We start from the raw sequence: 15,974 nt of genomic DNA on the forward strand, positions 1-15,974 counted from the left end.
TTTCTATCACAACAGATTTCCCTGTGTGAAATTCGGGCTGCTCTCCCCCAGGGAGAGCGCGTCGCTACACTACAGCGCCACCCCTTTTTTTTTGTATTTTTTCCTGCGTGCAGTTTTATTTGTTTTTCCTACCTAAGTGGATTTTTCTACAGAATTTTGCCAGGAACAACCCTTTTGTTGCCGTGGGTTCTTTTACGTGCGCTAAGTGCATGCTGCACACGGGACCTCGGTTTATCGTCTCATCCGAATGACTAGCGTCCAGACCACCACTCAAGGTCTAGTGGAGGGGGAGAAAATATCGGCGGCTGAGCCGAGATTCGAACCAGCGCGCTCAGATTCTCTCGCTTCCTAGGCGGACGCGTTACCTCTAGGCCATCACTCCACTAAGATGGTTTTAAGTTGAATCTGTGTCCTCCCAGTCATACGTGCACAGCACAAACTCCTTTGCCACATCGACAGGTTGGTTTAGCAAACATGAACAATTCACACATTTAAAAGTATGGCACTTTTTCCAATTCAGACAAACAGAATAAAAAAAAGAAAAAAAAAAAAAAAAAAAAAAAAAGAGGAAACTTACTGATACACTGTAGCAGTGATCTCCATAGCCCTGCAGGGAACCATCATGTGGAATATCAAAATCCTCACAGGGGTTGAAGGAATAGTTCCATGCGTGGTTTGTGAAGTTAAATACTGTTGTGTATCTGAAACGAAAGTAAGACTTCAAAAGAGAGAGACAGAGAGAGAGAACAGATATCAACAAGGTCAAGTCCTATCACAATGTTTCCAGCTCATTGCTTCATTTGCTCCCTCCCGACAGCCCTTCCTGTGCAGTTTCTGAATCGTAGTGAAATGGTTAGTTATACACAGACACACACACAAACACACACATACACCATGCACACACGCATGCATGCACGCACACACACACACACTCAAAGTCAAACCCATGACAGGAAGAGCTGGAGTCATGATTTCAGTTGCACAACCAAAGATACAAAATACAAGTGAGCACATGAAATATAATAAAATATAATATAAAAGTAACGTTGCACAGCAAAGGAACACCTCTGTTAACTATATTATATCTATATCATATCCATATATATATATGTCTATCTGTATACATATATATTCACAATCTACAGCTAACAAAGTCTCAAAGTGTGTGTGTGTGTGTGTGTGTGTGTGTGTGTATGTGTGTGTGTATAACAGCTCACTATGTAAGCACGTTGAGTTACGCTGCTGGTCAGGCATCTGTTTAGCAGATGTGGTGTAGCGTATATGGATTTGTCCGAATGCAGTAATGCCTCCCTGAGCTACTGATACGAATACTGATACTGTAACAGCTGGGTCACACACTTCAGGGGATGATTTAATGCTAACGCAGACTGTCCACAGGGAATGTAACTGCGGTCATAATAATAATAATGCACATGTATTTATAAATTATATAGCGCTCTTTCTCTCTAAGAGCTCTGGGTGCTTTGCATGAAAGAAAAATATTACAAGTTACATAAAACATTCATGACCACTCCTTCTCAACCCCACCCTACCCCCCTTGACCCCTCCTCCCCCCCTCGACCCCTCCCCCCCCCCTCCAACCCCTCCTCCCCCCCCACACACACTCTCCCTTTCCCACTCTACATACATCCAAAGTGAGCTAACATGGGTGGTGTTGGAGAACAAAGAAGCTGAGAGTGCTTATAGATAGGTTTTAAAAAGATGAGTTTTTAGTGATGAGCAAAAAGCAGAAATAGAATCAGATGTACGGATATGACGAGGAAGGTTGTTCCAGATGTGAGGAGCAGCAAAGAAGAAAGAATGTTCACCATATGTTATTGTATTGACACGAGGAAGTTTCAAAAGGTATAGTATGAGGAAGAGCGGAGATTTCTTGAGGGAGTGTAAACACTGATAGGGTCAGAGAGATATGCAGGTCCTGCAGAGTGGAAAGCAGAATAGCAGAGACACACAACTTTGTACTTAATTCTCACTTCAATGGGGAGCCAATGTAGAGTGTGGAGGTGAGGAGAAATGTGATCAGTACATGGGACTCTGAGAGTCAGACAGGCAGCATTGTTTTGAAGTTTTTGAATTCACTGAAGAATATTATGTGAACAGCCTATGAGAAGAGAATTACAGTAGTCGGTTTGTGACAGCACAAAAGCAGAAATAAGAGTTTTAATAGCTTCAACAGAATGGTACTGATGGATAGAGTTGATGCAATGAAGTTCACAATTGACTATGCATATCAGATTTACTACCTGAGCGTGCATGCTGAGATATGAGTCAAGAATGACTCTAAGGTTCCTTGCTGATTTAGAAAACTAAACTGTGGCATCACCAACCACAATAGAGGCAGGAAACGAAGTAGATGTGGACATTCTTGCAGAGGAAATAATCATAGCTTCAGTTTTGTCATCATTTAACTTTAGTTTGTTGAATGTCATCCAGGATTTAACATCGAGAATACAATCCTGCATTGACAGAATCGACTGTGTACTTGGTTTGGTTCTGCAGACTTTTGTAAACAAAAAAAACAACAACAAAAAAACAAACAAACAAAACCAAACAAAAACAACAAAAAAACAAACAAACAAAAAATCAGGCATAGAACTGGCTTTCTCCAACAGAGACAATTCAAATGGCCCTCAGTCACAGTCTTTGATGATTTTTCATTTTACTTAAAAAAAACAAAAAAACAAACAAAAAACTTCAAATCTTTGCAAAGTAGTTTTGTTTTCAAATAACAGATGAGTTGTTTAGTTGCACTTGTACTCCTCGCACTATTATGCTGAAGGAATACATTATCTTGACAAGCAAATGAGAGGATAGACAGACACAGACAGCTTGAATTACTGCAAAAAATCTAATATGCTACTTGGCATATAATTAACTCACAGCACTTGATGTTGGGGTTTCTTTTCCTTAAAGACTGAAATGACATAAATTAGTCACAAAATAAATATTTTAGTTTAAAATTGAAAGTGATGTTGTTTGGGGATGAGAATAATGAATCCTAATGAAGCAATGATAAAGATAGTTACTTCTTTTTTTTTTCTACCACTACTATTACTATTAATAATATCAATCATCATCATCATCATACAAAATAACAATTATAATTAATACTAATAATAATAGCAATGACAACGATAATAATAATAATAATAATAATAATAACAAAAATAGTAATAATGATTCGTACATAACCCTTCCAACCTCAAAAAGCATTTTACAGTAACACATCAGTCCGACATGAAGCACACAAAATCAAACACACACACACACACACACACACACACATGCATGGAAGAAATAGTTATGGATGTAATACAGATATAAAAAATTACTTTAAACTGATGAGCTGCATTTCAAGTCTGTGTGACACGACTGTAATCTATGCTTCCTTTCACAATATGTGTGCATTGTCATTCAGGTCAGAGTGATACACACACTGCAGGTGTTGATCAGAAAGTTTGAGCCCACTCTCAAACTCAAAGATACTATCTCTGTATCCATGTCACATGAAGTGGATGATACTGTACTGTCATAAGAACTACTGTGCTGCCTCAATCCTCCCGTATGAGCATACGTGACACTAAACTCAAATTAAATGAGCTGGACAGGAACCAAAGAAACACCACACCAAATATGCCTCTGATGGGATTCAAACCTACTACTCCCCCATCATTAGCTGCTGATGGCACCCACTTAACCATGACAGCTGTCTGTCTCTGCCTTTCCATTAATCTTTGTGTTTGAGTGATGATTTAACATTAATTACAATCATAATATATTTATATATTATTAATATCATAACTATAATTACATTTTTCTTTTTCTTTTTGAGGGTAATTGATAATCTAATACTAATAACAGATTCACATTTTCTGTTCAGATACTGGGTGATAAAACAAAGTTAACTAATTTTAGGAATACAGTTGAACTGGGGCATGTCTGTTCCTGCACCTTGTCATCATTGACTTTACAGACTGATGCGTGTTCCATGTATGCTGTGTAAAATCATGGGAGAAGGTGGAAACTGATGAACAAGAAAGTAAGACCAACATCAGAAAAAACAATGGTCATGAATCAACATCATTCAAAAACAGATTTTAAAAAGCACACAAACAATAACACTGAGTTTGTCAGACAGTCTAAAAGAGAGGGAAATGTAGTAACAGATAGCATTATCCAATTATTGTTAGTGTATTCTGTGTGTCAATGTGTGAGTGGGTGGGTGGGGCAGGGGAAAATGTTGAGCAGAACATAGGCACTGGGCACTATGATAATACTACTAAGTATTTTAAAGTGTTTTGCCTGCAGTTAAAACTCTTACAAGTTTATAAAATTGTTCACATATTTGTTAAAATATTGTTTTGACTATGAGCAGAGCAATTGTACCAGCAATTTAAAAAAAAAACCAAAAAATTCTTTATTCAGAATAGTGTTTCTTATTTTGTAATCACAGAAGAATGTGATATAATACAGGAACTGCCACTAAAGACTCTATCAGTAATATAAAAATTCTTTTTCATTGTCTTATATTCAGAAATAGTGCTTCTTATCTTTTTGCTTCAGATACTTGTTATATTTCTTTTACTGTGTGATAAATCAAGCTGCCAAGTTTGATTACTTTCATATTGTAATTCTTTTTTTTTTTTTTTTTTTCTCTTTTTTTTAACCTTATGCTTATGTTCAACCTTTAGTTTATCACACATGTTCATACATCACTCATCAGTCTCGACTTGGGGCTGAGATACTTTGTGGTGTGAGTGACAAGCCTTTGTATGCTTACATAATTATTAATCGATACTTTGTGGTGTGAGTGACAAGCCTTTGTATGCTCATATAATTATCAGTTTGATTAATTAAGGTATACTGAATTGTATTGTATTGTATTGTAACTACAACTAACATCTAGGTCCAAAACATGTCGTATCTGTAACATAGTTAAAGATTTGTACTGCAACAATACATGCATTCAATTCTGAGTGGTGGCTGTAAGATTTTTCTTCAACCAATAATTCGCAGAGTTTTTAAATTCTGGTGCCCACTGGCAATCATTTCCATACAACCAATTTCAGTTCAACATCATTAATGCCGACAGACCTGCACGATAATTATACACTATAGTATATCCCATCTCTCTGAGTCTCTATCTATCTAGATTCTAAACATTTCTATAAATCAAATGAAAAGAAGACTAAAGAGTCCTGAACACATCATTTACATGCATCAGTCTCAACCCCTCTACCTTGGCAGACCATCTTTTCTGGCTAACGGTTTCAGGTTGATCACTCCTTGTTGCCTGTCACCAGTGATTCGGGTCGTGCAGAAACCCAGTTGTTTGTGAAGTGCAGAACTGCCCCATGGTGTGTGCTCACAATTACACACTACTGTGCATAAACACATCAGAACGAGCTTAAATAATCCACTGGGCATGGTTCGGCAAAACTTTAACTATCTGAGTTTTGTTTGCTGTTGACGATGATTGTTGACTTGGATTTAACTCTTTTTTTTTTTTAAGGCATAAAATCAGCAGATGTTTTAAGTTGAAAGCAAACATGTAGGGGAGAGAACTCCTAACGATTGTAAGAGGAACATTTTTGGTGATGCAGTGCAGCGGGGATCCATTATTATTCCACGATAAGTATCAGTATCAGTATCAGTAGCTCAAGGAGGCGTCACTGCGTTCGGTCAAATCCATATACGCAACACCACATCTGCCAAGCAGATGCCTGACCAGCAGCGTAACCCAACGCGCTTTGTCAGGCCTTGAGAAAAAAAAAGAAGATAAATACATAAAAATACTACTACTACTAATATTTAAAAGGCGCAAAATATTGATCAAGTCAACTCTAGGCGCGCGCACACACACACGGCACACACACACACACACACACACACAAAGGATAAATAAGCAAATAAATGTAAAACATGCAGACACACGTTCACACATACACTGACGCACACACCGACACTGACACATGCATAGCAGATATGCAACAAACATGCAGTTTCACAGATATGAAAGATAAGATAACGGCAGTTGGAGGAAAACGGCACCAATCAACACTCAGTGTTGTGAAACGTGGAAAAGAAGACGTCATTTACCACGGGACGGTCACACATGAAAAAGGAAGAAGATGACGCTCGCCGCGATTACAACTGACTCACTCAGTGTTAAGTATAATGATGGTCAGTAATAATGATAATGATAACAATGATGATAATAATAACAATCAGTAATACTAGTAATAACAATGGATACTTATATAGTACACTATCCAGAAATCTGGTCCAGGTGCTTTACTAAACACTTTTGTTAATATAACACATTAATTGCAACAATAAATTACATTATGTTACTCAAGTCCCGTGTGTTTCTATGTGTACGTACTAGTGTTTAGAGGGCAGCTATAATATGTAGGCTACATAAGATTATGAACTTATGTTAAAATGTGTGTGTGTGTGTGTGTGTGTGTGTGTGTGTGTGTGTGTGGTTTGTTTATCACATTTTTGGTGTGTGTACAGGAGCGTGTCGATACTCCCCCGGCCCGTGTGTGTGTGTGTGTGTGTGTGTGTGTGTGTGTGTGTCACTCAGTGTGTGTGTGTGTGTGTGTGTGTGTGTGTGTGTGTGTGTGTTGTTGTTGTTGTTCAGTTGTTGTTGTTGTTGTTGTTGTTACTGTTGTTGTTGTTGTTGTTGTCTTCTTCTTCTTCAATTTAGGCGTCTTTTCGCCATCAGTGTTATTAGTAATTTTAGACAAAGATCATAGGGGGAAAAGATCGCTACTGGTGTGCAGTGGGAAAAGTAATTGTTCACGCATGTTAATTAGTGTGTGTGTGTGTGTGTGTGTGTGTGTGTTAGACTGATCATAGTTGGTGAAATTTTGCTTAAAAAATGAGATTACAATATGACATCGGCTTAGAACTGTGACGAAATGCTGATGGTAACACGGTAGGCGAAATTGAGCAATCAACAACTCAGTGAAGATTTGAATCGATATGGTTAAGCATTCAAGTTGATATAAGCAATATGACTAACAGCTAGGGGAAAAAGATATTAATTAATCAGTGTATGAATTATTTAAGGCATATGGTTTTGAGGGTTGGCGCCGCCGTTATGCGTCAGTGTTTACATGGATTGTTCATGTTTTCGATTCTTTTTATTGATTTTTTCACACACACACACACACACGCACACGCACACACCCGACACACACACACACACACACACACACGCACACACACACACAGAGCGTTTTGCCACTGTAAGATTTAGCACGGCACGGATGATTCATGTTGTGTAATTTGTAATACACGTAGCCAAGTGCTCAATACGACTGGCTACTCAACTCACAGCACAAGCTGAAAGCTGATATATAGAAGCCGCCGTTTTCGCAACTGACTTGCTGGTCTGCAACGACCCATGCAGAATGTGTGACGCCATTCCCAGTTTAAATGCAAAGCCCATTCTAAATCTATTCTCTAAACACCTATTAAATCAAGTCTCTGTTCGCATCGTTCACTGTAATATTTTATCTGTTTAATCAGTTAGAAGCATGCTCGATTTCAGTCTAATCGTTCGTCAGTCTAAAGATTTCAACTGACGCTAAGCTTACGTGACTTTGTCCTTCTCGTTTAACGACAACCACGCCAACTGATAACCAGTGTTGCGATTGGGTGAGCTGGAATCTCTTTTGTCAGATCAGTAAACTACAAGTACTATATACTGTCAGAATTGATGCAGTCCCATCTTTAAATCTATTCATTTCGTATTTGCCTACGTTAAACTGATTTAACGCAGTTTGTAGTTTTCTGCGATGAGCTTGCTAAACTTTGAACTGACCCCTTTCATCGTAAATAATCAACACTTCATTTTATACTCATTAGAAAGTAGGTGTTGAGCTCTTTCTTTTGCGACCTATCAGACGTGAATCGGTTCAGGAATCATTTAGAAATCTATCACTGAACACCTTGTAAGAAACACAGTTCTTACCAGATTTCTCCTGATTTGAGCTGATCTCCTTCGCAGCACACGAGATTGTCTTTGCAGTCTGCTTAACTTGCATAAAGAGATGGAGTGGGTGATCAGTGGTCACTTTCTACCTGGTCAGTCATCTGACCAGAGAGTCTGCTCTCTCTTTCTCTCTTGCTGTGTCGCAAGCAATGTGTGTGTGTGTGTGTGTGTGTGTGTGTGTGTGTTGCCACATAGGCCACGGTCATCGCCATATCGCTGCACTGTTTTATATCTTCTTCTTATTTCATCTTCTTCTTCTCTTTATCTCCTTATAATTATTGTAAATAAAACAACAGAAAACCCTTCTGTGACTGGCCTCTATATGTTCCTGGCCCGTGCGCGGGAATGCTTGTCTATCCTTCAATACGGTAAATCATCATTAGTTAGTTCTTTTATACCGTCCACTCGGCAACATACATAAAATAAAGAAAGAAATTAATCAGTTGTGTTTGTCAATTACTGCTCGTTGCATTAAAAAAAAAAGAAAAAAAGAATTTTTTTCGTTTATATTGATTATTGATTTGGGCCTTTCGCCCCATGCTCGTGTGTGCGTGCTTTAGAGAAAGTGTTAAAGAGAGAGAGAAAGTGAGTGAGTGAGTGTGTCTGCCTACCTGTCTGTCTGTCTGCCTGGCCTGTTTGCGCGTGCACGCACGTGACAGAGAGAGATAAAGAGATGTGTGTGTGTGTGTAAGTACGGAGCATTGAATATATGGACCGAACCTACACAGAGACACACGTACACACAAACGCACACACATATTCGCGCACATAAACATACACACAAACATATACATACTCATACACTAACATAGACAGACCCAGTCACACACACAAAACGAATCAAAAAGAAAACACGCGCGCACACACACATGCACACACACACACACACACACACACTGATTCCATGAAAACATCGATAAAATTCAGAAATTCGGTTTCATATATTAGAAATGATAGATGTATTTATATAGCGCCTAATCAAATAATTTTGCTCTAAGCACTTTACAGTTACAATAGTTCCATTAAAAACAAGAGAGGCAAGGCCTTCAAGACTCACTTGTGATAAATTAAGTCCCCTAGCATTAATTACAGAGTAATTTCCCTTTTTTACTATCTGCACCAAAACGTTTGCAAAATAAATAAAAATTCCATGCTTAGCAAAAGAAGTTCCTGTTTGAACAAAAAATGATAATAATGACTCCTCTTGTTGTTGTGTCAGAATAAGAGGTCAAAGTGCCAAGTTTAGAGAATACAAAAAATATAAATATAACAGTAAATGCAGTTTGCATATAATTAGGCTTCTTTTTTTATTTTTTTTGTGCCCATCCCAGAGGTGCAATATTGTTTTAAACAAGATGACTGGAAAGAACTGAATTTTTCCTATTTTTATGCCAAATTTGGTGTCAACTGACAAAGTATTTGCAGAGAAAATGTCAATGTTAAAGTTTACCACGGACACACAGACACACGGACACACACACACACACACACACACACAGACAACCGAACACCGGGTTAAAACATAGACTCACTTTGTTTACACAAGTGAGTCAAAAACAATAGTTCCATTAAAAAAAAACCCAACATAATCCATTAAAATACGCGGGTTAATCCAACGATCATTCCCTCACCACTCACTCACTCACTCACTAACCCCGCCCACACCACCTCGATCGACCCTCACTCGCTCTCACTCACTCACTCATTCATTCTCTCACTCACTGAGCATCCTTCACTCACCAACGCGCCTACCGCACCGACCCTATTCCTCACACACTCATTCACACACTTACTAATCCACCCCAGTAAACCACGTACCCTATCCACTCACACACTAACTCACTCTCACTGCCCACCCTTCTCACCCTCTCTCCGATTCAGTCCACCCTCTCACTCTAGGCCAAGAAATTTAGATCAAAATTTGCGTTAGGTCAAAATGTCTGCAACAAAACCGTTCTTTTTACGAGAAAATAGAATAAACCATACTAATAAAATAGAATAAACCATACTGATCACACTGATATAAAGTTGACCACTATACGGGGGCGGGAACATAGGTAGATTTTGATTTTTAATGTCCAGAATCGAATATTTTTATTACTTCTGCCTGTGTGAGAGCGCCTTGCTGTTTCAGTTTCAGTTTCAGTAGCTCAAGGAGGCGTCACTGCGTTCGGACAAATCCATATACGCTACACCACATCTGCCAAGCAGATGCCTGACCAGCAGCGTAACCCAACGCGCTTAGTCAGGCCTTGAGAAAAAAAAAAAAGAAAAAAGAAAAAAAAGGTGAATAAATGATAGATAAGCTTACATAAATAAATAAATAAATAATAATTATGATATAAAAAAGGTAGTGGTAATGATAATAATAATAAAATAATAATATTAAAAAAAATTAAATAAGACAACAATGATGATAAATAAGCAAATAAATGTAAAACATGATAACACACATTCACACATACACCCACACATGCATAACAGATATGCACCAAACATGCAGTTTCACAGATATAAAAGCACGCGCCTTACAAAGAGTCGCAAGGCAAGCACAGGTATCAGTCATTCCATCAGTCCTCCCACTCACCCACCAACCTGCTCCACCCCTCATGTTACTTATTTTCTGGCGACCCCTTTATACCGCGCTTGCGTAACCTTCGCCTGTGCTTGCCTTGCGGCGACTCTTTGTAAGGCGCTCTCACACAGTCAGAAGTAATAAAAATATTCGATTCTGGACATTAAAAATCAAAATCTACTTATGTTCCTGCCCCCCCCTATACTGGTCAACTTTATATCAGTGTGATCAGTATGATTTATTCTATTTTATCGTAAAAAAGAACGGTTTTGTTGCAGACATTTTGACCTAACGCAAATTTTAATCTAAATTCCCTGGCCCTGTCGCCCTATCTCCGCGTTCAACCACCACCCCACTCCCTCAGTCACTCATCCACTCACTGACTCACTCACCCCACCCCCTCACTTACGCCACCTCCTCACTTATTCACACACCCCAACATCTCATGAAACCACTGACCCTTTCCCATTCAATATAGCCAGCACCACCACTCTCACACTCACTAATCACATCTCACTCACTTACTAAATTAATTCACTCACCACACTCAAGTTATTCACTCACCCCTTTCACAAACGAACACACACACACGCCCACCCCCACAGGCACACTCCCCTCACCCTCCCCCCCTCACACACACAAGGCCACAACGACAACCAGATAAAGTGTCGCCCTTCCGTCAGTCCGTGCGTGTCAAGTGTGTCAAGGTTGTCAGCCAGTGACAGCGGACTGTATGGCCACTCGTGGTCAGGCGATCCAGTTATCACTGTTGACAGTTTGAGCAAATTGGTGGGTGCATTGTGCTGTCAGCAGATTATCTTTTCAGAATTTGATGTGTTAGGTTGAAAGTGAAATCTGAAAGTGGAGTGACTTCAAGCTCGAAATCTATTACACTTCTGGATTTCAAGCCAAACATAAGCTTGAGAACTGAAACAATACTGGATTTCAAGCCAAAGGCATATATCTGGGAAGATGAACTTTCGGGTCGTTGCCCAGTTTCCACCGCCTCACTGCTTTGTTTTCATATTTTATTCTGTGGATATTTGATTATTTCTTATTCATTCATAAACAACAAAGTTTTTTCCCTGTTGAACACGAACACTGGTGTTGAGGGCAGGGAAGCAGACAGAAGAAGAACGAATAAAACCCGGATTCCTATTGGTGGCTGACTCGTGTTTCAAGGGGAACAGCGCTTGACATGGGAAACAAAGCAAGTCAGACGCAACGCTCAGTGTCTTCAGCGAGTACGTGTTCACAGAAGTAAGGAACGTTGCAGTTTCTGCCCCCCCCCTCTCTCTCTAGTATGTACGAAAATATTAAATGTAGGGTAAGGTATGGTGCTAAACTAATATATTATATTAATGAAATGTACAGCAGGAGTGAAACAGGGAGACGAATGTAGCCCAATGTTATTTTCTGTTCTTATGAATGAGTTAACATTGCAAGTAATTAGTAATAGAAGGCATGGTGATACTTTTTTTTATGTGAGTTTTTTAAATTATTTATCCTACATTGGCTAATGATGTTGCTATGTTATCGGAGACGGTTGTTGGATTGCAGCGTTATTGGACAGTGTGTACAACTTGCTGCTTCCTTGCTTCAACTGAGGGTGAACATGATTAACAGTAATGTAACTGTGTCCGGAAAGGGAGGGTATTGAAATGAGCGAGTGAGATGGGTCTATAATGGAGTGACAATACCTGTAATTAATGTTTATTGAAATACTTAGGGATATTTTTCTCTACACGTTTGTTATTATTATAATTATTATTATTATGTGTTTTACAGACTGGATTCCATCGATCTATCGTACGAACAGGCAAGGGAATTGCTGACTGTTTTGGACAAAACACGCTGTTTGCTGGTGAACCAAGTGCAGGTAAACACACACCAATGTAACACATGAGAAACAAGAGAGGCAAGGCCTTCAAGACTCACTTGTGATAAATTAAGTCCCCCAGCATTAATTACAGAGTAATTTCCCTTTTTTACTATCTGCACCAAAAACGTTTGCAAAATAAAAAAAAACTTCTATGCTTAGCAAAAGAAGTTCCTGTTTGAACAAAAAATGATAATAATGACTCCTCTTGTTGTTGTGTCAGAATATCAGATCAAAGTGCCAAGTTTAGAGAATTAAAAAAAAACAAAAACAAACAAAAAACCCCAGTAAATGCAGTTTGCATATAATTAGGCTTCTTTTTATTTTTTGTGTGCCCATCCCAGAGGTGCAATATTGTTTTAAACAAGATGACTGGAAAGAACTGAATTTTTCCTATTTTTATGCCAGATTTGGTATCAACTGACAAAGTATTTGCAGAGAAAATGTCAATGTTAAAGTTTACCACGGACACACAGACACACGGACACACACACACACAGACAACCGAACACCGGGTTAAAACATAGACTCACTTTGTTTACACAAGTGAGTCAAAAATGTCACCAGGGCTTGTATATCCTTATTACCTAGAAAGGTTTTATTTTTGTATCTGTTTATCTATTTCTTCATTTATTGACGTGTGTTTCTGTGTTTGTTTGAAGGTGGTTTCTACCTGAGCAGGTTCCCCAACCCCTCTCAAACAAAAACTGACCAACCTGTCACTACCTGACCCCTTCTCCCCACCCTTCCACCCCACTCTCTCTGCAGTTATCTTCTCCCACCCCACTCTCTCTGTAGTTATCTTCTCCCCATACCTCCCACTCCGCTCTCTCTGTGTAGTTATCTTCTTCTCCCCATCCTCCCACTCCACTCTCTCTGTAGTTTTCTGCTTCTCCCCCACCATCCCACTCCACTCTCTCTGTAGTTATCTTCTCCCCATCCTCCCACTCCACTCTCTCTGTAGTTATCTTCTTCTCCCCCATCCTCCCACCCCACTCTCTCTGTAGTTATCTTCTTCTCCCCCATCCTCCCACTCCACTCTCTGTAGTTATCTTCTTCTCCCCATCCTCCCACTCCACTCTCTCTCTGTAGTTATCTTCTTCTCCCCATCCTCCCACTCCACTCTCTCTGTAGTTATCTTCTTCTCCCCCACCCTTCCACGCCACTCTCTCTGTAGTTATCTTCTTCTCCCCGTCCTCCCACTCCACTCTCTCTGTAGTTATCTTCTTCTCCCCCACCCTCCCACTCCACTCTCTCTCTGTAGTTATCTTCTTCTCCCCATCCTCCCACTCCACTCTCTCTGTAGTTATCTTCTTCTCCCCCACCCTCCAACTCCACTCTCTCTGTAGTTACCTTCTTCTCCACATCCTCCCACTCCACTCTCTCTCTGTAGTTATCTTCTCCCCATCCTCCCACTCCACTCTCTCTGTAGTTATCTTCTTCTCCCACACCCTCCCACTCCACTCTCTCTGTAGTTAGCTTCTTCTCCCCATCCTCCCACTCCACTCTCTCTGTAGTTATCTTCTTCTCCCTCACCCCACTCTCTCTGTAGTTACCTTCTTCTCCCCATCCTCCCACTCCACTCTCTCTCTGTAGTTATCTTCTTCTCCTCTTCCTCCCACCCCACTCTGTAGTTATCTTCTTCTCCTCTTCCTCCCACTCCACACTCTCTGTAGTTATCTTCTTCTCCCCATCCTCCCACTCCACTCCCTTTGTAGTTATCTTCTTCTCCCTCACCCCACTCTCTCTGTAGTTATCTTCTTCTCCCCATCCTCCCACCCCACTCTCTCTCTGTAGTTATCTTCTTCTCCCCATCCTCCCACTCCACTCTCTCTGTAGTTATCTTCTTCTCCCCATCCTCCCACCCCACTCTCTCTGTAGTTATCTTCTTCTCCCCACCCTTCCACCCCACTCTCTCTGTAGTTATCTTCTTCTCCCTCACCCCACTCTCTCTGTAGTTATCTTCTTCTCCCCCACCATCCCACTCCACTCTCTCTGTAGTTATCTTCTTCTCCCCCACCCTCCCACCCCACTCTCTCTGTAGTTATCTTCTTCTCCCCCACCCTCCCACCCCACTCTCTCTGTAGTTATCTTCTTGTCCCCACCCTCCCACTCCACTCTCTCTGTAGTTACCTTCTTCTCCCTCACCCCACTCTCTCTGTAGTTATCTTCTTCTCCCCACCCTCCCACTCCACTCTCTCTGTAGTTATCTTCTTCTCCCCATCCTCCCACTCCACTCTCTCTGTAGTTATCTTCTTCTCCCCATCCTCCCACTCCACTCTCTCTGTAGTTATCTTCTTCTCCCCATCCTCCCACTCCACTCTCTCTGTAGTTACCTTCTTCTCCCTCACCCCACTCTCTCTGTAGTTATCTTCTTCTCCCCACCCTCCCACTCCACTCTCTGTAGTTATCTTCTTCTCCCCATCCTCCCACCCCACTCTCTCTGTAGTTATCTTCTTCTCCCCACCCTCCCACTCCACTCTCTCTGTAGTTATCTTCTTCTCCCCCATCTTCCCACTCCACACTCTCTGTAGTTATCTTCTTCTCCCCCATCCTCCCACCCCACTCTCTCTGTAGTTATCTTCTTCTCCCCAGCCTCCCACTCCACTCTCTCTGTAGTTATCTTCTTCTCCCCACCCTCCCACTCCACACTCTCTGTAGTTATCTTCTTCTCCCCATCCTCCCACCCCACTCTCTCTGTAGTTATCTTCTTCTCCCCCATCTTCCCACTCCACACTCTCTGTAGTTATCTTCTTCTCCCCATCCTCCCACTCCACTCTCTCTGTAGTTATCTTCTTCTCCCCACCCTCCCACTCCACTCTCTCTCTGTAGTTATCTTCTTCTCCCCATCCTCCCACTCCACTCTCTCTCTGTAGTTATCTTCTTCTCCCCATCCTCCCACTCCACTCTCTCTCTGTAGTTATCTTCTCCCCATCCTCCCACTCCACTCACTCTGTAGTTATCTTCTTCTCCCCACCCTCCCACTCCACTCTCTCTGTAGTTATCTTCTTCTCCCCACCCTCCCACCCCACTCTCTCTGTAGTTATCTTCTTCTCCCCCACCCTCCCACTCCACTCTCTCTGTAGTTATCTTCTTCTCCCTCACCCCACTCTCTCTGTAGTTATCTTCTTCTCCCCATCCTCCCACTCCACTCTCTCTGTAGTTATCTTCTTCTCCCCACCCTCCCACTCCACTCTCTCTGTAGTTATCTTCTTCTCCCCACCCTCCCACCCCACTCTCTCTGTAGTTATCTTCTTCTCCCCCACCCTCCCACTCCACTCCCTCTGTAGTTATCTTCTTCTCCCTCACCCCACTCTCTCTCTAGTTATCTTCTTCTCCCCATACCTCCCACTCCGCTCTCTCTGTGTAGTTCTCTTCTTCTCCCCATCCTCCCACTCCACTCTCTCTGTAGTTATCTTCTTCTCCCCATCTTCCCACTCCACTCTCTGTGTAGTTATCTTCTTCTCCCCCCCGTCCTCCCACTCCACTCTCTC

General features: G+C 41.0%; 1 protein-coding gene across 1 annotated transcript in view; it reads right to left on the minus strand.

Moving 5' to 3' along the window:
- LOC143301882 (uncharacterized) overlaps positions 1–5,580 on the minus strand; it is a 46,741-nt gene extending 41,161 nt beyond the window's left edge. Inside the window, exons 1-2 of the mRNA XM_076616305.1 lie at positions 5,261–5,580; positions 578–701 (exon numbers count right to left, since the gene is read on the minus strand). Of these exons, the coding sequence (XP_076472420.1) occupies positions 578–701; positions 5,261–5,448 (312 nt within the window). The 5' untranslated portion in view covers positions 5,449–5,580. The remainder of the gene's footprint in view (positions 1–577; positions 702–5,260) is intronic.
- Between the last annotated feature and the right edge of the window lie 10,394 nt (positions 5,581–15,974).

The sequence above is a fragment of the Babylonia areolata genome, chromosome 28, assembly GCF_041734735.1.
Source record: "Babylonia areolata isolate BAREFJ2019XMU chromosome 28, ASM4173473v1, whole genome shotgun sequence".
NCBI classification, from domain to species: domain Eukaryota; kingdom Metazoa; phylum Mollusca; class Gastropoda; order Neogastropoda; family Buccinidae; genus Babylonia; species Babylonia areolata.